General features: G+C 43.0%; 1 protein-coding gene across 1 annotated transcript in view; it reads right to left on the minus strand.

The window, feature by feature from the left end:
- LOC139344551 (polypeptide N-acetylgalactosaminyltransferase 10-like) overlaps window positions 1-24258 on the minus strand; it is a 65749-nt gene that overhangs the window by 24992 nt on the left and 16499 nt on the right. Inside the window, exons 3-4 of the mRNA XM_070982834.1 lie at window positions 22268-22406; window positions 16035-16201 (exon numbers count right to left, since the gene is read on the minus strand). Of these exons, the coding sequence (XP_070838935.1) occupies window positions 16035-16201; window positions 22268-22406 (306 nt within the window). The remainder of the gene's footprint in view (window positions 1-16034; window positions 16202-22267; window positions 22407-24258) is intronic.

Below are 24258 nucleotides of genomic sequence, written 5' to 3' on the forward strand. Positions count from 1 at the left end.
AAATGATGTATTCCCTGGGTGAAATTCCCCAGGTGGCGTTATCGAGTTTAGCCAAGGCCTCATTGGGTTACATCTAGAATTGACTGACTTACACTGCCACAACACAGCCCCTCAACGTCATACTTACAATTACTCATACCGGTGGTTTCTATGGTATGGGCATACCGGTCAACTTTTGGATTTGATAATAAGGTAAATTTTCAGGTGCACCTCTCTGGGCCATCCCATCACCCTTACCACTGTCCACATACCCCTTACATTTAGTCATGGGTACGTGCAGTGAATCCTAAAATCACCACGAGGCAAACGCTTTAAAATATCAGAGCAACAGGGATTGGGTTATCTAGTCCCTATGTTCAGTAAGTGACGACGGTTAGGTGGTCAGAATCAGACACCTGGCTGAAAGTGAGATGCTGTGAACATCCATTGAAGTGTATGCACACTTACACACTACACTTCGGCTGTGATTTTTAGAGGCTACAGCAAAGTGAGACTAGTGGTAAGAGAGGGTGATTTTGAAAATGGATGGCAGAGATAGTACAAAGGCAGTCATCGGTGGAGCATGTTCCTGAGCCTCTTGGGAGCTTTTATGCTTGGTAGATTTGTCGCTTTTTCCTCTGTGTGATGCACTAAAATCCCTGTGGCGTATACCCACGTTGCTCCTCAGCGCAGGTAAGCTTCCTCCCAGATACTTGTGAAAATTTTCGACTGGCAGGTTCTCCATCAACCTTCATGCTTCTTCTTTAACTGTCAGGTGCTGCTCGATTGAACGACTGCTCATCACTACGTGTTACCGCTAATGGTTGGCATACTGCCACCTGCTGTACCGGAGGGTAATGCAGCAAACACGTCAAATTCATTTCAGAGGTTATACGTCCCATCAGTGTCACGTGGACCTCACGTTGAGCTGGTTTTGCAGTGTTAGCATGTTAAGCCCTTCCTTTAGTTCTTAAGAAAGTCATTATACATATGAGTCATAAAGTACTTATATAAATACATTTCAAATTTATGGCCAAAAATTCCGAACTGGGTCTTTAAATTCAATAAGAGCTTTAAACCATATTAATTAATGTCAAATGTGACATGAGCCGTTTGGCATTACAAGTTGGCATGCACTCACACAGAATCATGTGCACACACTCATACACACACACTCAGACAGATACACAGACACACCACAAACACCACTGGCAGCATGCTCCCTAATGCATTAAAAAAAAAAAAATTCAATTAGCGTTAAAACACGGGGGATCCAACATGGCATGCTGAACTCTGTTTCCAGGGTGGTGGATTAATCCCAAAATGCTCTGGCACACCACCAAAAGACAGGAGCTGCTTGTTTATTCCCTCAGCAAAATATTCCAGTGCCCTTGTGAACTCCATCACATGCTATCAATTTCCTTCCAGCCCCAATTAGAATTTTAGCTGCTATCATTAAAAAAAGGTTCTCGGGGGAGCGTCTGAGCATGTTGCTGGTCTGTGTTTGCTGCTTGTTGGCTTATTGTTATGAACAGGAAACACAGAAAAGGCTGTGGATGTCAGGCAGCGATGCCTTCACATAGTTTTAACATCGTTTATTCGTTCCCTATGACTTATCCCTGATATATTTAAACTTAAAGACCCCCATCAGCCTATATCACAATGAAAGGAAAGACCCTGTATATAAAGGGACTGTAGTTAATTCCTTAACATCACATACATTTCCATCTTTACACCCAAAACCCCCAGCGTGTGCTGGAGGTTACAGGTTCATAAATGGTAAATGGAGTGTATTTATATCGCACTTTTCTTGAATTAACGATCACTCAGAGCGCTTTTACAACATGAGACGGCAGTTACCCATTCACACACACATTCATATACTGATGGCGAGGCGCATGCACATGCATATGCACATGCACACACACAACACCAAAGACACAGCATTGCGAGCAATTTGGGGGTCACGATCTTGCCCAAGGATGCTCAACATGTAGACTGCAGGGGCCAAAGATTGAACCACAATAAGTGGACGACCGCTCCACCACCTCTCCGCCTGATGATGTATGTTTATGTATGAAGCCACTTCATAACCAAAAGCAGCCACTCGATCCTGAGACAACCGAATCTGACGTCCTTTTCTCCTCGGTCGCTATTACAGATTCTGTCCATGAAAATCACACACAGAATTATGACAAGGACCAGCCACAGCAAAGTGCACTGAGTCAAACCGAAATGTTAAAAAAAATAAATAAAAAATACTATTTCTATTTAGACCAGCTGTCACCAGAATCACAAGGGAGCTTGGAAAGCAATCTGTTTTATATAAAAGAAACTGAAGAATACTTTCCTTCAAGAACTCAGCGAATCTTTTTCAGCCTTTTGTGAGACAAGGTCTTTGACCAAGTGTTCCCCATCTACAGGAGAAGGTTTACAGCATGTAGCCGAGTAACACCACCACAGCTGGGCACAACACAGGAACAACAGGACAAATGACTCAATCTACTGTATATTAGTCTTTAGAAATGTGGAGACGTTCATATGTGGTACCTCACAGAAGAACTGCAGTAGTTCTAAACAAAACAGGGAAAACCAACAAAGACGCCTGGAAACAGGAGACGAGACGCTCTCAAGGGCAGGGCCTCAGATATGAATTTGATATGATGGTGTGCAATGAGACTAGAAGACCTTTCAGTCATGTTCTGTGCTCATTGTGACTTGTCCTACTGGAGAAATATAGTTTTGATACAGTGGAGGACAGAGGCAGAAGATATGTCTTCAACTCTAAATAAACATGCGAAGGTCTAAACTCAGCAGTTGGTGGGGAAGATGGGAATAGAAAAAGTAGAATATAACATCTTATCCTTTATGAGTGGATGGTTTTATTTTGGAAGCTTCAGCTGTTTGACTCCTACATATTATTTATATCTATGTATGTATTATATCACCCTTGCATGCGTTAAGCTCTGCTAAGCTCCAGACCCAGATGACCTGTGGGGGCAGAAAGTCAGATTGTGTTCTCCACCTTCTCCACTGAGCTCCTCTGATGTTTGCTGTTGTGCCACCTACCTGGAACGAGTCAAATATCGCACACTAAACACCAAGAGATGACATATTCCAAAAGTTCAGCTTTATCACAGAGTTTTGCGGAGAGATTTTTCAGGTTTGAGTGCACATCATACGGAGTTCAGTGGAGATAATTAAATCCCTATTGTTTGCTGATTTTCTAAATATAAGCTCTTGCTGAAATTGAGTATCAAATAAATATGCATGAGCAAAAAAAATTTGACAGCAAAAACAAACAATGAAGTGTGGAGAAAGAAATACTTTTTATCTAATAAAAACACCTGATAAAAACACCTTTATGACTTGTCCACTGGGAGCTGTATGTGTGCTGTGTTTGGACCCAGGGGCTGGCTTTCTATCTGAAAAACCTTCCTGAATCCAAGTTGCTCAGCATTATGTTTCACCTTTTCATAGCGTCATAGCCTAAATTTTCTAATGACTCATCAGCCATTGTCATCTCACATGACCTCCACACGCATTTTGTTTAGCTTCTGAACCTGAAGTCAAAAGTGGTTAAAACTCAACTTGACCCTGCATATAACAGCAGCACTGACGTCAGTGCCTGTAGTCTGTCTGTTACAAATATTTAAGATAGTCATTATTTAGAATGCAAATGCTGATTTGTACTTTTTATTCAGGATTGTTCCAAACCAGCAAGATGGAAAGTTAGCAAAAAGTAAAGTTTAACAGCTAGTTTATCACCCTCCCTGCACAGGAGAGAACGGTGGAGACGCCACATAAATTCAAATTCAAGTCAAATAGTTATTAAAATGTTTTGCAACATTTTTGCAAAGATTAAACGAAGCTCCAATTTTTTTCAGTTCATAACTTAAAGCAGAAGCCAATAAATACACCGCCGACAGGACAGTAGACGATCTTTACTTTGTCCTCACACAGTATATGTGACTCATCTGGTCCTCTCCTCTTCAGAAAGATGTTTGGATCGATCGGCTCCCGCTGACGACTCAACATCTCTAAATGGCAACACTTAATTAGCTCCTTTTGTCCTCTGTCATCTGGCTCCCTCTCAACCTCCCTCTTCATATCGCTCTCTCCCTCGTCTCTCCGTCACACTTCACTGAGCACCATTACCTCATTATCTCCCTACACCCTCAGTCACATACACAAACAGATACACGCACGCTGACATGAATGAATAAACATGCTGAACCGTGTTCAGTTTTCTGCATTGCCGCCTCTCCCTCCCATCCTTCTTGTCCTCGCCGCTGTCTGTCCAACAAATCGTCTCCCATCTCCTCATCGCTTTCTCTCCCAATCTCTCCATCATGCAGATGGTCGGGCTGCTGGTGTTGATAACACCGTTCAAAGCAGCTCCATGCTGCTGACAGCAGCGCTGTCGTGCAGCCAAAGCAACTAAATCATTAATAAACCTGTCCTGAAATTAAATCAGTCCATTAAGCACTGATTAGAAACTTGCCGGGTTTATAGAATGTATGTTTATTTTTGCAGGTTAATGGGCACGGCCAGAGGATACTGATGTCAGTTGGTCATAGGTCTGTCAGTCTGTCCGTCCATCAATCACAAACACTCTGCTCCAGAGCAAGACTCTCTCTCTTTACAACTACTGGCCAGATGTCTATGAAATTTGCCATGAATGTTCATGGTCCGGTTCTGTTCATTTTTATGGACAGAATTTCTAGGCACAGCCAGGGGCTGGAGGGGGTTCGGTTCGATTTCGTCTCTGCTTTTTGCAGATGATGTTGTCTTTTTGGCTCCCTCGAGCCAGGACCTTCAGCATGCACTGGGGCGGTTCGCAGCCGAGTGTGAAGCAGCTGGGATGATAGTCAGCACCTCCAAGTCCGAGGCCATGGTTCTCGACCGGAAAAAGGTGGCTTGCTCCCTTCAGGTTGGGGGAGAGTTCCTGCCTCAAGTGGAAGAGTTTAAGTATCTTGGGATCCTGTTCACGAGTGAGGGAAGAATGGAGCATGAGATTGACAGGCGGGTCGGTGCAGAGGCTGCAGTAATGCGGTCGCTGTATCGGTCTGTCGTGGTGAAGAAGGAGCTGAGCCGAAAGGCGAAGCTCTCGATTTACCGGTCAATCTACGTTCCTACCCTCACCTATGGTCATGAACTTTGGGTCATGACCGAAAGAACGAGGTCCCGGATACAAGCGGCTGAAATGAGTTTCCTCCGCAGGGCGGCGGGGCGCAGGTGTTCCAAGCATGTCCCACCGGGAGGAGACCCCGGGGAAGACCCAGGACACGCTGGGGTGACTATGTCACTCGGCTGGCCTGGGAACGCCTCGGGATCCCCCCGGAGGAGCTGGGGGAAGTGTCTGGGGAGAGGGAAGTCTGGGCGTCCCTGCTCAGACTGCTCCCCCCGCGACCCGGCCCCGGATAAGCGGGAGAAAATGGATGGATGGATGGATGGATGGATGGATGGATGGATGGATGGATGGATGGATGGATGTTCATGGTTCACAGAGGATGACTCCTGAAGGGAAACAAAATGTCCATGACAAAATCCTGAAAAATGCACATGAAACTTGGATATTCTTGGTCTCTAGAGGATGCATCCTGATCCTGGTTTTGTCCTTTCATTAGCTTTCCTCAATGGAGGTGGTTCTCAAAATGTAGGTCCATCTGCTGGGGGTATATGAAACACCACCCTTACAGAAAACTAATGAAAAGACCAAAACCAACGGGAATCAGATTCAAGGATGAACTCATGGATTTCAATGAGCTTTGGGCCTTTCTCATAGTGCCACCCTCAGAAATATGATAATTCTAGCCAGATTAGAGTTCAATTAAATAATCACTATGTTGTTGGTTGTTGATTTCACTCTTGTTACTTGGGGGATGATCGTCTCTGCTCTCAAGATGAACTGTCTGGAATTTACAAATTAAAGAACAAAGAGCAAATAAGAGCTGGTGCAAAAATGTCTGTGCCTTCAGTCCACAAGTAGCTGTCATTGGCAGCTCTGTGCTTCAGCACTGGCAGAGGGTACAATCATTTCCCTTTTGAATATAATGACATATTTCTGCACAATTAGCAGTAGACCTTTTGTGGTAAGCTCTGTGATGGCTCCAGGTTGGAGGCTGCGCTGAGGCCTGCTGGGAGCCGGGCTGTCTGACCGCCAAACTGCCTCTATATCTGACTGGGAATACATCAAAAGTCACTCTGCATAAGAGCAGCGTACAGGCCACTCCTTATTTGAAATGAAGTATTGCAGCCATTTGTTCAACTGATCCCATCGGGGAGCTGAAAGTTGGAAAGTAATTGGACGATCAATCTGCCAATGGCAGGTTTCCATCACAGAGTAGCTGATAGTGCAGTGTGCCACTGTGGTCCCACTGAGTAAATACAGGCTCTGCTACAGGCTGTGATTACACGACACAAGTCTTTCTCATTCTGAATAAAAATCAATGATATTGACAGATACGACAAAAGTATTACACGAGTGCTAAACAAAATAATGGAGAGTTTTTACTACCACCGCCAACAACTAAGAACTAAGAAACCAAAACAGCTGCCAATGTTAGATGAACAAGATCAGAAGAGATCAGAAGTTTGTTTTCATTTGGTAGTTGATAGGAATCTGTTTTCAGGGCAGATTGGGTCTCATGGAAGCTTAGTGATTTTAGAGAATTTATGGCTTTTACCAATTTTCTTCTGTTTGCATTTTTCACTTAAACACCAATAAAATGTATGAGGGGTCTTGACCTGCTCTCTGGGTCATGTACAGAACGTCTGCATCGCTCCACAGTGGCAGAAACACTTAAAAATGGTAATGCCTTAATGTTGCATTTTGGCGCAGCAACTTATAATATAGCATTACCATGGAACTACAGATCAATACCAACTGTCAGCTGTAATCACAGCATAGCCTGTGGCAGACTTCCCAAATCAAGTGCTGTAGTAAATGGGATAAAAAATGCAAAAGACACCAGGATGATCTCTTAATATTGTCTATAAAATATGCAAAAGTAAAGACGAGGAAACAGTGAATCAGTGTTATGTTTTCCAGTACTTGGCAGCACTGGTGTGAGGAAAGTTAACACAGAGACTTTTTCAATAGGCTTAAGCTCTAAATTGAGAAATGCAATGTGTCTTTCAGACAATGAATGCTGCCCCCTAATGTTCAGAGAATATTCATGACTGGATTAAACACAAAAATAAACCAGCTACTTGGCAGCTCAGTTCACCTCTTCGAAACCCCACTGTGACACGGCCAAGAGAAATGAATGAATAACGCCTTCCCTGTGTCGTTAGCTCCTGTCAGGCTCCAGAACAAAGCCCAAAACTGCTGCACACTCACTCAGGCGCTGACCGCGCTGGCCAGCTCCCAGGTGTCTAGGTGTGAATGTGTGCAACACTCCCCTGCAGCTATGGCTGTAAACAATGTTTTTGGTCAACTTGCTTTCATTAATAAGTCCCAAAGCGAGTGTTCATGTGGTGTCAAAATCACAGACGTGATAATGTGATGGTGATGCGTCTGAGAAAGCAACAATTGAATATGCCATCATGCAACCGTGTCTTATCTTATCTTAAACAGTCCAGCAATTTTCTCATTGCATCGTGTTTCAGTGCCACCTGCTGGACATTTTCATGGGCAGAGCTACAGCCAGCTGCGATCAGTTAGGACTAATTGGTCAGTCCGGTTGTGCTGCAGTGTTCCTGTCTGTTCCTGCCTTATCTTTGTTATTCAAAGTCTTTCTGTATGCAACAAAGTATAAATAATAAGCATTTTGTTTGTTTTATTTAAGAAATTATTGGCTTTGTATCGTGAACTCTGATGTTCAGTTCATGCATATGGCTCTTGTTTTTTGTAACTGCAGTATATTTAGAATGAGCAGTTGAAAGCAGTCATAGCAGTTAAAAGCGAAATATGGAAGCTGTGTATTTGGCCCCATCGCTAAAAGGCTATATGGTATTTAGCCATATAGCTGTGTTTTGCTGTGTCAGAAGCAACGTTTTACTCCATTGATAGGTGATGAGCAAAAGTTACCACACATACAAAAGGAGTTTGACGAGTTTCCTTTTTATGTTTTGGTACTGCTTTTCCTTGAAAATTGGCCCCAGTTGAAATCCAGTGTAACTAAATCCAAGCTGACTGCAGCTGCTGTCCACCATGCTACAGGAGTGAGAGCAGAGATGAGGTTTGATAATGTGAGTACTGAGTCCCTGCAGTGGCTGAACTGATTCTGTGGGATCTGTGAGAGTCAGATTTAGGAGTTTTGTTGATCAGATCCCAGGAAAAGCTGATATGAGGCTACTGAAACTCACACTCTTCCATACAGCATTCCCTCTCCTCGCCTCCCATGCACCATTTCCCTTCCCTGATGTGTTGGGGGAGGCGGCTTTCTGTTCTTTTCTGTTTACGTACAAGTTAGAGCTACTTTCTCTGCCTCGTCTGGCCATAAATCCGTGAAATGACTTGGGCTCCACCAGCAGAATTCATTGCTCATGCTCATTCACCACTGGTAAGCTGCCAGACGCATGCAACCATTTTCCCAGTGTGACCATCTTTACACAGCAGAGGGGAAGCACTCTATTGTTACAATCACATTAGCAGAGTTAGGCAACATTTACAGAAGAAATTTAACCTAATTATGATGATATAAGGGTTAAGGTTGTGGTTAAGGTTAAGCCCTTTTATGCTGTAAAGAGCTAACTCACATGATATTTAACAAGGGAAAAATTATCAAAATAAGACGACATGGAGGGAGAGCACTGATCTTCTACAGTATATGACCAAATATTTGCAAATCCAATACAACTAAGAATTCTTCATTCCTTTCTTGTCTGACAGTTTATGGCAGCCAGACAAATCCAGCAAATAACTGCAGACAGTTTAAATATGAAGCCAGTCTCTCACTTTAAATTAGCCAATTTGCATGTGAGGTCAGGTCTTTTTTCCCAGTTTGCAAAGTGGATGAAAGCCAAGTTATTTTAATTTTCTGGTACCTGATACTATACTGACATCAAACTCAAGTCAGCCCCACCTTTCATCCGATATTATTAAACCACGTTCAGATAGCTCGATGTTTCAGCAGAAGAATGTTTCAAAGAGAAGTGAAATAAATGGAGGCAGCGAAAATTCAGAGTGAGAAAGGTCCCATTTGTTTGGCAGCACAATGGGGTCTGAGATGGCTTTTTCAGGAAAATATTTGGCATGTGTGGGTTTGAATGTAGATATTCACAACTTCTGAATTCTCATGCTGTCTATAGTGGAGAGGCCGAGAAACGAGGGAAGAAAAGAGTTGAAATGAGCAGATATAAAGAGCCGTTGTCAGGTTTGATAGCAACACTTGCTCGCTGTGTGCAGCTCAGTGTCACGCTTGAGCTGCTGGCGGTAAATCGGAGCTGCCTGCTGGTCAGATGTGGTAACAGAGTGAGCGTGAGAGAAGCAGAACGAGCGATAAACAGAGAGGCCGAGACCGAATGATGGGGGTCGCTCTCCCTGCCATCGTGAATGTAATTAAAGAGAATATGAAACGTCTTGCTTTTAAAAGCCTCTCCGTGCTCAGTTCTTTGGTTTGGAGTTTCACTCGTGTTCCTGTTTGTACTTTCGGCTTTATTGTGCTGTTTACTGATTGCTTTCAGCCCTATTGGAGCTGCAAATTACTTGTAGCAGAGTGAGGGTGAGAAGGGCAGAGTGAGGAATGAACAGAGAGACTGAGACTGAATGGCGGGGGGTCACTGTCCTCTGACATGATGAAATGACCTCAGCTGAAACCTGTAATTAAAGAAATATGAGGAAAAAAGGAAGGACTGAGCCGGTTTTATTATTTACTCTATAACACGAGTGAAGGACCATGACGTGTAGGAGGGCAAAGGACAGCCTCAGTGCACAATCTGCAACCTGCCACAGGCTAAAAATGAAGAGAATAAGAAGAAAATGAAGATGCTGCCTCCTGATTTTCCACTCTTATTTGACAGCAGTGGCTAATTTCATGTAAAACTTCTTTTTAGTAGAAAGCACTTTTGGTGATTTGCAAGAGAAGCACCTTTCTAATTCAGATAGGGCCAAATAAGCGTAATGAGACAATCTCCAGTCCTCATCTAACTAAAAAAATAAAATGGTTGAAGAATCTAATTATGAGCAAGCACAGGAAATGGCACTGAAATGCAAAATGTAAGAGAATAAAAGATAAATATGGAACTTGACTGCTCGCACTGGTTGATTAGTTGAGGGGGAAATAGACTAAGCTTAATGTATTCTTTATACACTCTGAACTAAATGGAACCGGCACGTGTGAAAAATGCAAACAGCTTGTCCATCATGCTTACCGAAGGTTGGAGTCTAAAATCAGGTCTGAAGCTCACAAGTTTGTGTTTTAAGAGGCACTCTATTGTATTTAAAGTATGATACTGGAATAGCTGTATAATCCACACAAACAAGGAGACAAAAAACAAAACAAAACAGCTCATGCCATGACGACATGAAAAAGCCATCAAAAAGAGTTTTAAAATTGGGTTTCTCTCACTCATTCATGAGCCGGCTCATTCATTTAGAAAAGGAAATAAACTGGGCTATGACATTTGGAACAAAAACTGTGAGGACACCTGCTGGACTGCCACAACTCACAATTAACTGAAGTGTGAGCACTTCACTTCACTTCGCTTCATGAATCATAATACGAAGCTTTGGGTGAGCTTGTGTGTAGCGTTTTCCAATCCTTCTGTTCTGTGGGTCAAAAGCAGTCTTCAGTTTCTCTTTAAAAGGTCTTTAATTTACACCAACATGGCAACACAGGCGCCATATTCCACTGCTGCACCTGCTAATTCTGTTACACTCATAACTGTCCCTCCTAAACATGGCATGTAGGAACTAACATTAACTCTTAGCAAGAGGAAATGAATAAAATAGAATATAAATAAAAAACAGTTAAAGTGCTATAAATAATAATGAAATGATTATTGTTTTAGTTAATAATTCCTACTAAAATATATGTAATTTACCACAGTGTAATGTACAGCCCAATAAGCAACATAAATTTGTTAACTAAGTGACTAAATCAACCGAGAAATGTAATGTGCACAGGAACTAAGATTACACCACTATAATAAGACAGCAAAAGCTCTTACTTTCTTATTTTATCAGCGAGGTGAAGCTGGTAATTAAATTGATGCAGCAATGAGATAAGGAAAAATGGATCTGATTCAGTCCAGCAGAGAAGTGATTGATCGATCGCATCGTGCATTCACAGCAGCATCACCTCCACTAAACAGGTGCCTGAGGGAAACTGGTGCACAAACAAAGCTAACAACCAACAGCTGGACTCTAATCTCAACCCAACTGTGTTCAACTCTCAGTGCTTTTTTGGCTTCTACCTGCATCTCTGCGGTTTGGAGTTTAGTTTCACTCATGTGTTCGTGTTTGCACTTTCACATATCTGCCTTATTTTTCTGTTTACTGATCGCCTCCAGCCTTGCTGTATCTGTTCTAAGTTGCTGCAAATGCAAACCTTTCTTGCTGTTGCTGCTTCCCCTTAAAAGCTTTTCACCGCTGAACTGGAGGGATGCTTTCATGGTGAAGAAGTTAGAGGAAATGCAATATGCCTGTCACCAAGTTAGCAGCGCGTCATTAGAGGTGCTCAATAGAAACAGGTCCAATCAATCACACATGGAGATATTCTGCACTGTTTGGTCAGCAAATAAAAAAAAGAGCCCCAGGTGTGAAACGATAGAAGGGTGGTTCAATGAATGGAAGGACAAGAGGTTACTCCCACGGCCACTTTTCCCACAATGCAGCACCTCCAGGGCTCTTGTTGCTGTGACACCTCTCCAACATCACTGCCACCTGACAAATAGCATTTGTCAACTGCAGCTTGCCGTGAAACAGACGGCAGCTAAACCTGAAGTCAGCGACTGAGGAGATTTTCTTTTCTTGGCAGGAATTTGGTAAACAACAGTTTTTAGTGACCTACATCTTCTTAGATTTAATGTGTGAATTACAAATAAAAGGATTAAAGGATTTGCCTGGTGATGGTAGACTTAAAAAAAAAAGGTCTTGTTACCATTAGCTGGATCGTTGAACAGAAATGGCGGAAAAGAGGCCTGATCCCGACCATGAGGGTCGATGTAGGGGAGGATGACATGATTCACGCCTCTCTACAACCTGACAAAGCGATCCTCAGATGATCAAAAAACAACAGTCTGCTGGAAACTAACTGAGCCATGCAAGGAGGGTTGCCAAGCCTCAAAACTGCAGCTTCTAGTGCAAGACTGCAAAGATAACGGATGGCAAGCTCAGCGGTTCCCCACTGAGGTCGACTGCAGCATCAATATGGCGACTGCTGACACCTCTGAGCAGCGCGGAAAGGCGAAGAAGATGTAACTCACAGGATGAGGCATAGAGAGCCTCAACTGGAGGATGTTATGGGGGAAGACAGCAGCATCTGCCCTAGTGTTGACTCTACAATCAATGTATGCTATAATTGACTCTCTTTAAAACCCACATACAAGTAGTTTAACCTGGATTTTACCTTTTACTATTTTGAATCTACCCCTTCTTCAGAACTGTAAGGAGTCTTTTTGTCCTGAGAAGTTCAAAGTAGGGCTGCAATAGCATTACATTTCGTCCATGAACAACATAACGACTGAAGTTTAGATCTAAGCTAACAGGGATGTGAATGAATGAGGAGTGACACAAATGGGACTGAGGAGAACAGCTGTTTCATCTCAGCTAACTATGTATAAACGGCCTCAAACACCGGCAGCAGGTTGATAAGGGAGAGAGAGAGATGCTGATATGGAAAATGACGCTGGCTTTCATCAGCACTGGAGGGATCCTTTAACGACCACATTAATAAAACTGGAGGTCATTTCTAGAAAAACATGTGTAATCTTACTCACCTTGAAGGCAAACTTCACAATGTTCCAAAAACCTGCCTCATCATGAGTAACTTTGCCTCAGGATAACACTTAGAAGCAGCTCAGATGCATAATGAAGTGGTATAAATATAACGGGGCATTAGTATAACTGCGGGATCTGTAGATGTTGAGTCGAGTGAGGTAACTCAGCGTCATCATCAGAGCCGACTGGGAGGGTTTCTCATCGTCTGTGTGTGTTATGAAAGGAGACGTGCCTTTGTGGGCTAATGGCTCACACATTGATTATGTAGTATGAATAAGAATTAGATCCCAAGCTGTTTAAGAATCATCATCTTTTATTTCAACTCTCAGCAAAGACGATGTCTCCAGTCAGCACGGCTGGTACGACAGGACCGGAGGGCTGTGTTAAATATGATTACATGCCTTCATGTGATGCTTGTGGTTACGTTTTATAGTTTGTTAAATTAGCTAGCTGTATTAGGCTAGCTAACCTGGAGAAATCTGGACATCCTTTCATTTTAACACATTGTTTTTGTTTGCACATAATTGAACTGTATTTACTCCTCTGCTTCGACTCTCCAACGCCGGTGCAGCAGAAGCTCAGCCATGTTGGGAACTGCCTTTGCTCCCATTCGATAAATTGCATAAAAAAGCAAAAGTGCTCATTCTGTAACTTCAGAATCTGTGCTGCCCTGTGGTTCAGTGGCTCCTCCTTTAGAGGATTAATTAGGCAGTTTGCCAGGTAAAGCGCACTGACCCTGGCAATGACTTCCTGAGGATTTATTGCAACATTTAAGGCAGGTTCAGTTTACAGGAGTTTAAAACATCACGCACATGTGGAGAAGTTTCACCGTTGTTCTCTCTGATCTGAGATTATCAGGGCAGAGGGAGCAATGCACTGCCTCACGTCAGCTGCTTGTAGACCCGTCTCTCTCATTGGCTACTGTGGCCCCGCTGGGAAAGTACTGACAGTTTGCTAACACTATTTTTCTTTTGTTTTTAACCGAGTGATTTGTGTTTTGGAGTTCTTTGTTAAGCATATTGCTTCAGATGTATTTTGATTATCTTCATGGGCTGTGTTCCCGCCTTGAAGCCGACTCTCCTTTATCTCTGGAATAAAAAATCTTTAAGGACTGAGTGCTAATCTTTGTTGATTGTTTTCAAAAGCAGGGAGAAAGTGAGAAAGCCACAGCTAGAGCGAGACACACAATGCAAATACACAGGCAGGATTTAGTCACACCCGCATACTGCCAGCTCATTTTCCTCCTTTTTACAGGAAATTGTCTCTCAGTTTGGTAAATTAATGTGTGAACCAGAAATGAAAAACAGCACTGTAAGTTTGAAACACACTTTATAATAAATCTCTTCTTCTGTCCTCCTCTTTAATGCACTTGCTCCTTAATTTATTATACAAGGGTTCAGTGCTCTGCATTGATTTGTCGTATTCTGCACAGAAACTGTTGTGGATTATTCTGGGTGACATTGTAACTCCAGCTACTCAACCAGAGACCAGAACTGACTGAAGTTCACTTCGTCCTCATGTCTCTTAAGCCTTAATTACAGCCTGACTCATTTCTTATCAAAGGACAGGCAGTGAGAGGGAGTGTTAGAGCAGGCGGCCCACAGAGGTTAAATCCCTTCCCTGCAGCTGGGTAATGTTCTCCCATTCATCCTGACGACAGAGGGCTCAGACCCATCCCGGGATCCAGACTAATTTCACACAACTCAGTTGTTCTTTACTTCCCACCCATTGGGACTGTGACATGTGAGGTAGAGGGGAAGCGATAATGTAGGAAAAGAAGGTTTCCTAATTTCTTTGTCTGAATCCTAATGTAAAAGTTTACTTTATTCATTTTGAGATATAACAGATAATCCTTTATTTATCCCACAGAGGGGAAATTTCCAATGTTCCTCATTTCTTTCCAGTTGGGATTTGCCTAATGAGAACCTGTATTTGGTCAAAACTTGATTATATACAGTATAATACATGATAATATGCTAACATGCGTCTTCAGACTTTAGTAAATTTAGTACATTTTCTGTATTTACTCTACTGTAAGTTCCTATATGATTCCAGAGTCATGTCATTTCGTGTGCACTTAGTAACTAATATCAAAATTAATTTGGTTATTTGTTGACCTGAATGTGGAGAAATGCAGTTTTCTGGCTTCAGCTGCTATCGCCACTGTTGCCGCTATTAAAACCACAAACATGTCTATTGCATTATTCAACGACATGTTGACTGTGTCTGGTGATAAAGAGCCTTTCTGCTAGGCTTATCTGAAGACTCATGGTGATTTTTAACAGTTTTGTGATGTCTTGTGTAACACCAAAAGCTTTACGTGCACATAACGTGTAAACACACGTAACGTGTATTAAGTGTCCTGTAGTGAGATTATAGCTCTGCTTTCACCACATTTTGTTTCCACTCCACTCAGCAGCAGCAGGGGGAGGGTTTGGTCTATGAGCTCTGATGGGTGTTAACCTCTAAATGAGTCTGAGGCAGCGGAACGTCTCATTACCGTGGAGACGAGAGGTAAACACATCCTTCAACGAGGGACCGTGACAGAGAGCACTAATTAACAGGGAATTAAACACTTTCTTAAGAGGGCCGGTGAAGAGAGTGTGAGAGAGAAAATAGCACAGACAGGTGCGCACACACACACACACACACACACACACACACACACACACACACACACACACACACACACACACACACACCCATGAAGCTATGCAACAATGGAAATGAGATGTTTGTTGCAAAGAGCTGTAGAGGAGTCACAGATACACAAACAAAACCAAACCCACACATGCTGAACAGAGCGAACCAGAGCAGCACACACCAGCAGAGAAGCCTTTTGTTTCCTTAGATATGATTATAGCTTCATCATCCCTCTCCAAACCGAGAGGCCATTATGAAATGACCAGTTACTGCAGGCTCAGCACCAAGAGCACCTGTGTCTGCAGACACTGAGCACACCTGATGTGCGTCTTACTTCCATGTCCAGCTTGAGCCTTGAGACACAACTGCCACAACAGTAGCAGGAATGCATACGTGCCACACATGGAGTCTTCTGGATGGTTCAGGTCAGTGATTTGCTTGCACGTCTCTGGAGGTGCACTGTCTATGCAAGTGTGTGTTTTGATCAATGATGTGCGTGTGTGTGTGTGCGCGTCCTCGGTACCTTTGTCGCTGAAGTCGTCGACCAGGATGACCTCTGCTATGAGCTGTGGAGGAGAGCGGTTGAGCACGCTGTGAACAGTCCTCAGCAGCGACGACCAGCCCTCGTTATGGAACGGGATGATGATGCTGGTGTTGGGCAGCTTCTCTGCATACAGCTTCTGCTTACAGCTACACACAAGCAAAAAGGCACACGGCACTTAATGGTTTTGTGGTCGCCATTACAACAAGTCCTTGTTTTTCTCCATCCACCTTATTGAGGGAAGGAAGGAAGCATCTCATACACATCCCCTGCGCAGCAACCCTCCTTGTGGTTCAACCCGTTATCATTCCAAAGCACGTCACCCACCCGCCGCTCCACCGTCCTCCTCAGCAGATCTTGGGCCACTGAGGTGACATATGGATTCAATACTCAGATGGATGCATTAGAGGACACAAAGGTTCTACTGAAATACACATGCAATCTTGTCTGAAACGACTACTCAGCCCATTTTCTATCATTTCCTTTTAAAGTGAAAATTGTATTTGCTCACCTCTCAGAGAGAGAGAGAGAGAGAGAAACAATTTCAAAGACCCCATTGCATTTCATATGCTGTATATAAACATCAATTCTAGGTTCAGATTGTCTCCTGGTGTACACAAACTAATACAGATAAAAGAAAAGCACGATTATCATATTCTTTAAAAAAAAAATGCTGAGAGTCTTATGAGGTTTAGTTTAGGCACACTATGACCTGGTTTGTGCTCCTGCTATAGTTTAAATAACTGTGGTCATTGTTGCACTGTGTATCCAACCCAGCCTCTTCCCTACGTGGACTTTGAGGTTCTATAACAACATCATGCTACTTCTACTGTCCGGTGTCAGACATGATCTATAATAATAATAATAATAATAATAATAATTTAACATATAATAGCTTTCAAGCAAGGAGCACAACATGACTTCCGCTGCAAGGAGACATCATATAAAAGCAATCACGGATAAAAAAGAAAAAAAACAAAAGCAAAATACAATCAAGCATCTAAAAAAACAGCATATTAGACAGTTTTATCAAATCATCCATGACATAAAAACACCCATAACATCAGGCAGTAACACATCACAGCTGTTATTTTTAAACAAATAACTCTAGTTGTCGGACAAGAAGCTGAGTCGATTTCTCATGGCCGCTGGAGGAATTTGTTCGTTTTTAGGCTTTGAACAACTGAAGCTGACATTTTTACTTTTCCTCTTCGTGGTTCAAAACAAAAATTCTACAGATTTTATAGGGCCAGAAGTGCAGTGGTGCCACTGACGTGTTCCTCCTGCATCACAGGCAGCTGTTATCTGCCGCTAGCATGTGCTCCGATGACGGGTTACAGCGATCACCTTGTACATTATGATCACAGCAAGCAGCGGAAGCCGTGCAGAGGCGCTAATCGAGGCGAGGGTTATGTTCCCTCCCTGATGGAGGGAAGAAAGGGAGAAAGAGTGCAGTGAGCTGTGTCAGTTGATCAATGTCTGTGTTGAACATCAGTCTGCGTGTTATTCATTCAAATATGGGAGACAGGCAGGCAGCGTGATGGACAGGCAGTCATCTGCTGACTATTAACAAATCCTGTCCAATTCCAAAGGGGATGGAGTGTGTGAGTGTTTGTGTAACTTGATTATGAGGTAAGCTGACCAGAGATGGTTGTCTTTGTTGTTGTGGTCATGGTGCACAGCAGTTCTAGAGAGAAAACTGTACAAGCCTAAACTAGGCCAGACTATGCTACGCACTGTTAAAAGCTGCAACTAGCTCCTCAAACCAGAAGCAAAGGTAGCATCAAAATAACTACTTCAGTAGAATTACTGTATGGAAATATCTACAGAAGAACCCTGATAACCACACTTGAAAGGTGTTAGACAAGCTTTTTTTCTTTTGATTGGTAGTACAACAAGAATTAAGCAACAAGAATTAAGCTAAGCCTTCACTGGCTGAGGACTTCTTTCCATCAATGGTCCACATGCATAGCACAGCCTTAGCAGGAGGAGGACTTGGAGGCAGTGGAACCTCCTGAAGTTGGGTTGCTTTGTCTCAGTGTCCTCATCAAGAGAAGGAAACGTAAAGTTTTTTTTTAAGTCCAGGTACTTTTCCTCAGTGTCCACCATGTGAAGAAAAGCCTCAGTGGGAGGAGGGCTTGGAGGGAGTAGAACATCAAAAGCCATCACACTGACACGCTGGGAGTTCAGGCAGGACAAGTCTTCATCCGGAGCCTTGTGAAGAACGGCCTCAGCATGTGGAGGGCTTGGAGGTAGCTGAATATCAGCCAGCTTGCCATGGATCATTAAATTGGGCACTGCATTGTCAAGAGAATGAAACCATGTCCAAGACAAACCCGGGTGCTCCTTCTCATGGACGTCTCTCACGGGACCTGCAGTATCAGCAGCTGGTGGGCTTGGAGGAAGCGGAACATCACAAGCCAGCTCTATGCTGAGAGGGTGGGATGTAAAATAGGCCACTTCATCATCCAGAGAAGGAAACCCTGTGTCTTTCAAATCTCTGTACTTGTTCACAGCCTCAGCAGGAAGAGGGTTTGGAGGCAGTGGAACCTCACAAGCCATCACGCTGACAGGCTGGAAGATCAAGCAGACCTCTTCTGCTTCCATAGAAGGAAACCCATTAAAATGTGGATGCTTTTTCTCATGAGTATCTCCAATTTGAAGCAGAGCTTCAGCAGGAGGAGGGCCTGGAGGCAGTCTCAACCTCTCACCAAGAAAGAGTACAGAGCGAGAAGAGAGAGAACTGCCTTTTGAAATCGGCACACTCTGCAAAAATAGTGACAACACTTGATTTTGGCATTAAACAAATAAAGGATTATTAGACAGACGAGTTCTTCTTTTTTAATGTATTGACAGAAAACAACATAATGTTCAGTGCTGAGTCACAATAATGCTTCCATGTATAGTATAAAAAACATTAATATTGTCATTTAGATTTAAAATTAGGCGAGGAAGTCTTTGCACATAAAACAACGACTAGACCTGGAGCACAGAAGAATTAAACCATCCTATGAGAGACAGCACTTTAAATGTCTTACTCTGCTGAAGACATACTTTATGTCATAGCATTCAACAACTCCAGTCCCGTTACCCTCTCGTTGGCTTCCTGCCGCTGGTCTTTGGTCCTGAGACACCTCACTGGCTTTTAGAACGGACCAGCTCCAGCCCGACTTCCACAAGGGATTCACCTTCGCCGCCGGGCTCCAGGTTTCCTGGTTTGCTTGGTTTTATTGTTTCCTGTTTTATGTTGAAGGTTTATCTTATGTGTCTCATGTTTCCACCTGTGCCTCATTAGTTCTCCCTCCCCGGTGTAAGTCCATGTGTTCCCCTCTTGGTCAGTCTTTGTCAGTTCATTCCTTGTACATGTGTGTGTCAAGTTTCCAGTCTGTTGGTGGATGTTTCTCTGGATATCACGTGTGTTTGGACTTTTGCTTTGTTTTTTCCCAGGGATTAGCTTGTTTTTTTGGATATTTGAACTCTCCTCCCTTTATTCCATTGGATTTTATTTGAGTATTGACTTTTTACTTTGGCTTTGACCCTCACCAGCCTCACCCTCCCATAAGTCTTTGTTTGGTTGCCTTTTTGTTAACAAATTTATTGTGCAGCTCCACCTCTGTTAGTCTGCATTGGGTTTGATACCATTTCAACATCTATTCTATATTGTAGCTCAAGAAGGTCAGATAAAGTTTATACTGTCAAAACTATACAGTGTTTTAAAAAATACATGTTATTAAAATGCTTAAGGCCCAGATCCAGTAAAGGAGCAGGCCTACACAAAATATGTATTTAGTCTAATAGCAGTTATATTAAATTAGAATGGCAATTATATGAAGAATTAGATTTTTTCAAAACAGACAGAGAGGCAAGACTTTAGCCTCTGTAGCAACTTTAATAATGGTTGAAATTGCCTTTGATTAATAATATGAAGAAGGCCTTCATTTCTCCTCATCAGCCATACTAATGAGTCATGCTCATCTGATCCCCAGCATACTTTTATTTTCCTGTTCCTGTAAATTAATCTAATGTCCCTTAGAAAGAGAAGAAGCAAAATAATAAAAAAAAAAGCAGCGTGGCTCAAAAACAATCAAAACCTTCATTTTATTGTAGATAAAAACTGCAAAGAGTGCAGAGAGAGAGAGACAGCAGCAGAAGATGGAAAGGTGAACAGTGCTCACGCTACACTGCATGAACTGCATCTGAAAGGTATGTGCGTGCATGTGCGTGTGTGTGTGTGTGTGTGTGTGTGTGTGTGTGTGTGTGTGTGTGTGTGTGTGTGTGTGTGTGCTTCAATTAAATCTTGTCAGCGTGCAGAAATCGAATGTGTCAGTCGCCGCTCTGGAGCGGGTTGCCTCTGAGGCACAGACAACATGCCAATCACAAAGAGGCAGGCGCTGCATACTGGACAGACAGGGTGAAGGAAGTCAGTGTGGGTGGGTGGGTGGGGGGTGTAGCCACAGGTCGGCGGGGAGAGTTGGTGTGTCCATCTGATTGGTTACAGGAGGGTGACACGTGTCTGGCAGCAGCGGGGGCTACATCAGTCTGCAACATCACTCATTCATTTTGCCTGTTGACATGCTAATAATTTCATTACAAGCACACTGAAGCTTGACTGTGATTATAACAGCTGTCATGTAAACACTTCCTGTTTGCATGACAGCTGCCTCTCTGCTGTCCTAAACCTAACCGCTCTTAAATGTAGCAGCAGCAGATAAGAAAGCAGTCATATTCATTCACTTTGTACGCCTCATATGCATTTTGGAAGAAGCTAACAAAAGGTGATGTCCAGCCAATGGGCACCAGCTCAAAACATGCTCATTGACTCATTTGGAAGGCAATGAAAAGGAATATATCTGTGATCTATCTGCTCAAAACTCGACACAAAGGGACTTTAAAATGTGCTAATTATCTGTCATCAGCTCGACCTACACCTGAGTTGGACTTGGTTGCAGCACAGTGGTGCAGCATTCAGCATGGCCGAATCCACTGATCTGTTGAGGCCTTTACAACTACCTTGCCTAGGAATTACATTTTCTGTTTACACGTCTAATTTGCATGACCAAATAAGATGTGCTGATGCTGATGATGTGATAATGATGATGTTACACTGTAGTTGCTCATAGCAGGTTGGAGAAAGAAAGATCCGGGACATTAAATTTATCCCAGTTTAGGTGTTTGGGACACTCATTTGGCATTTGGGCAAATGCCAAATGAGTTTGGACAGGCCTTATATTGTCGCACACCTTGCATATTTGCTCATTAAGCCTTGAACAGATGCTGTGCCGTTGTAATGGGCAGCACTGACTGTGGAGACCTGAAGCACTTGACTTGAAATCACATGAAAGTTCTTGGACTTGCCCTGAAGGTCTTGAGACAGCTCTGACATCTGCATGTACGAGTGTTCAAAATGAATATTTATGAGAAGCGGACACACCACCATTCCCACCATCACTGCACTACAACCGGGATGCACATTTTCACATGCATCTACATCATGTACCTTTCAAACTAAATTGCAGGCTTGTACAAAAAAAAAAAACTTGTGATCTATGGTAAAATATTTTGAGACATTTCATAGAGAACCTGTCAGCACAGACAAGTCATGGCAAGACTTGTGTAAGGTCAAGGAAGGCCTGCTTTTATAAACACTGATAAAAAGAATCAGTCCTCCTGGGGAAACTGGCAGAGAGGAAGCGTTCAAAGCTGCTTTCCACATGAAAGAGAAGGGAAGGTCAAGTGTCAGAGAAATGTTCTTGTCAGGCAAAAGAAAAACTGTGATTAAAGGCCTTCCACAATACCATTCTGAAATTGGAAGGGAGCGCACGGTTCACAGGAGTCTGGACAGGTTCTGCTTTCCTACAGAGAAATCCTAAAACTTTAAAAAGATTTTGAAGTTGTTTTTTTTTTTTCCGATACGGCGCAGTAATCCTTGACAAATGCAGTACCAAACATTCTCTCCATGACCTGCAGTTCTCACAGGTTTTTAGAGACTTAATAACTTCAGCTTTTCACTGAATGAAGTCCCAGTATTTACTTGTGCCCTTTCTCCTGCATACGTCCTGCAATCTAAACATCTATATCAGTAGAATTTTATTAATTATTACAGAATTAATTGCAGGGATTAAAGGGATTCCAAAAATGTTTCTATGTCTGGACATAGAAATTACAAGAATGCCTTCATACCTGGAGGTACAAACACACACACATACAGGACTCACTTTGGATGGCGGATGTCAGGGAGGGAGCGGTTGAGCGAAATCCGGTCGCTGACGTAAATGTTGAAGCCGTTCTCCCTGTAGGCCTGGTCCACCCGATCGGTTTCTGTCAGAGGGAACGGCTTCCCCTGTTCGCCATTCCCTGCATCCAAAACACACACAGGTCAGTGAAGTTTTTCTAATTTATCTCTTCATCAATACACAAAGCTATGCCCACCTCACAGCAACCTCAGCTTTCTATGTATGAGGCTGAAATTTGTCATGGAGGTCGTGTGGTTAGTGTTAAAAAAGTGTGTTTTTAAGGCTGTAATGAACCATCATTCTCATAATTGATTCACTTGCTCATTAGTTTCCTGATTAATCAGTTAATTACCTGACCTGTAAGATGTCACACATAGCAAAAAACATCCAGAACAGTCTCCCACATCCACTCAGTTATAGAACTGGTTGCTTGATATGGGAGAGAGTTGGCTGACTCTCATTTGTTAAGAAAAGTCTGCAAAGTACAAAGAGCGATGGACCGGGGATATATGGAGCACTGTGGTGCCGCAGTCTGGAAGAGGGAAAGTGGATTTGTTCAGTGTGCTTTTTGTCTGATATAGAAAATGAGTTCATTTTATTTCCTATTGCCCTTTTTACTGGGAGCTGTGCAGTACTTTGTTTAGTGAGATAAAAACGGATATTGATTTTGTAAATATGAATGATGCACAAAGTTTATAGTTTGTAATGGGGGGGGGGGGGGGGGGGCAGTACCATCAGAGCGCAGGCAAGCAAAGCTTGGCAGAGACAGCTAAGCAACAATGAAGTTCAACTCCAGTCTCTCAATGGGATACAGACACTCTAGAAATGTTTGATGAACCAAACATCAGATAGTCACAGGCAGGCAAAGATCCAGGAAGTGCATAACATCAAATGTCAGAGTCTCTTTAAGTGTTTGGTGAAGCACACGCCAAACAGTCACGGGCAAACAAAGATCCGGGAAATGTAAGGTAAGACTCCTGGTCAGAAACAAAAGGCGGAGAGGAGAACAACAAGCAGCTTCTGCGACGAGAGATCAGGCCAGTAGGAATTGCTGATAAGTCTTGCATGGAAACAAAGAACAGTCTGGCACTGAGTGAGTGTGGGGAGAGCAGCTTAAATACTAGACTGATTGGGAATTAATCTCAGGTGTGTGATCAGGTGAGTGGGCAGGTGGGCGTGGCTGGTAAGGGGTGAGAGTGGAAAAGTACTGACTGAGCGTGTGAACAGATGAAGGAAAATGGCAACAGGTAAGAGACTCAAAATACTGTGACAATTGTTAGCTGCTGACACAGGAAACATTTAAATAAGCCATGCACTGCTCTGGAAAATATGGCACTTAGCTTACATGACTTGTGACATGTAGCCAGACGCTCTCTATTAACCCTTTTCCACATACAAAAACTGAGCGTGCATCAAATACACCGTGCTGCGTGTTTCATTAGCCGCTCATCAACACGCTCCACACAAACACACAAAGCCACATGCACGAGGCTGATCCACAGTCGGAGGAGAGCATCAAATTAAAGTGAGCTGCCTTGTTCCATTAGGTAGAAATGATCCATCCTGAAGGTAATAACTGTGGAGAATAACTACTCACTTTAATGGCTCATTTCAAAGATAAACTCTTCTACCTCATGTTGTACGTTTCCCTGCACAATAAATGTGTTATGCATATCACTTAAATTATGTTTTCGAGGCCCCCTCATGCAAATCTGACCCCCACTCTTTTTGACTGACTTTCTCTGACATCTGTAATCCCTCACAGAAAACACACATTTTCTTAACCGCTGGAGTCCTCTTAGGCCTGAATGATGCTCTAAAGCAGCGGGGGTTACATGCACCGGCTCGGCTCTCTCTTTCTGTGCTTCTCCCTCTCTGTATGCAGCTAAGCCTTTCAAACTCTGAAGCATACAAGCTGTTTCCCGAATTTATACTACACATTTCTCAGCAGGTTCTGAGTATGAAGTGTGTGT

Source organism: Chaetodon trifascialis, chromosome 16 (assembly GCF_039877785.1).
Source record: "Chaetodon trifascialis isolate fChaTrf1 chromosome 16, fChaTrf1.hap1, whole genome shotgun sequence".
NCBI classification, from domain to species: Eukaryota; Metazoa; Chordata; class Actinopteri; order Chaetodontiformes; family Chaetodontidae; genus Chaetodon; species Chaetodon trifascialis.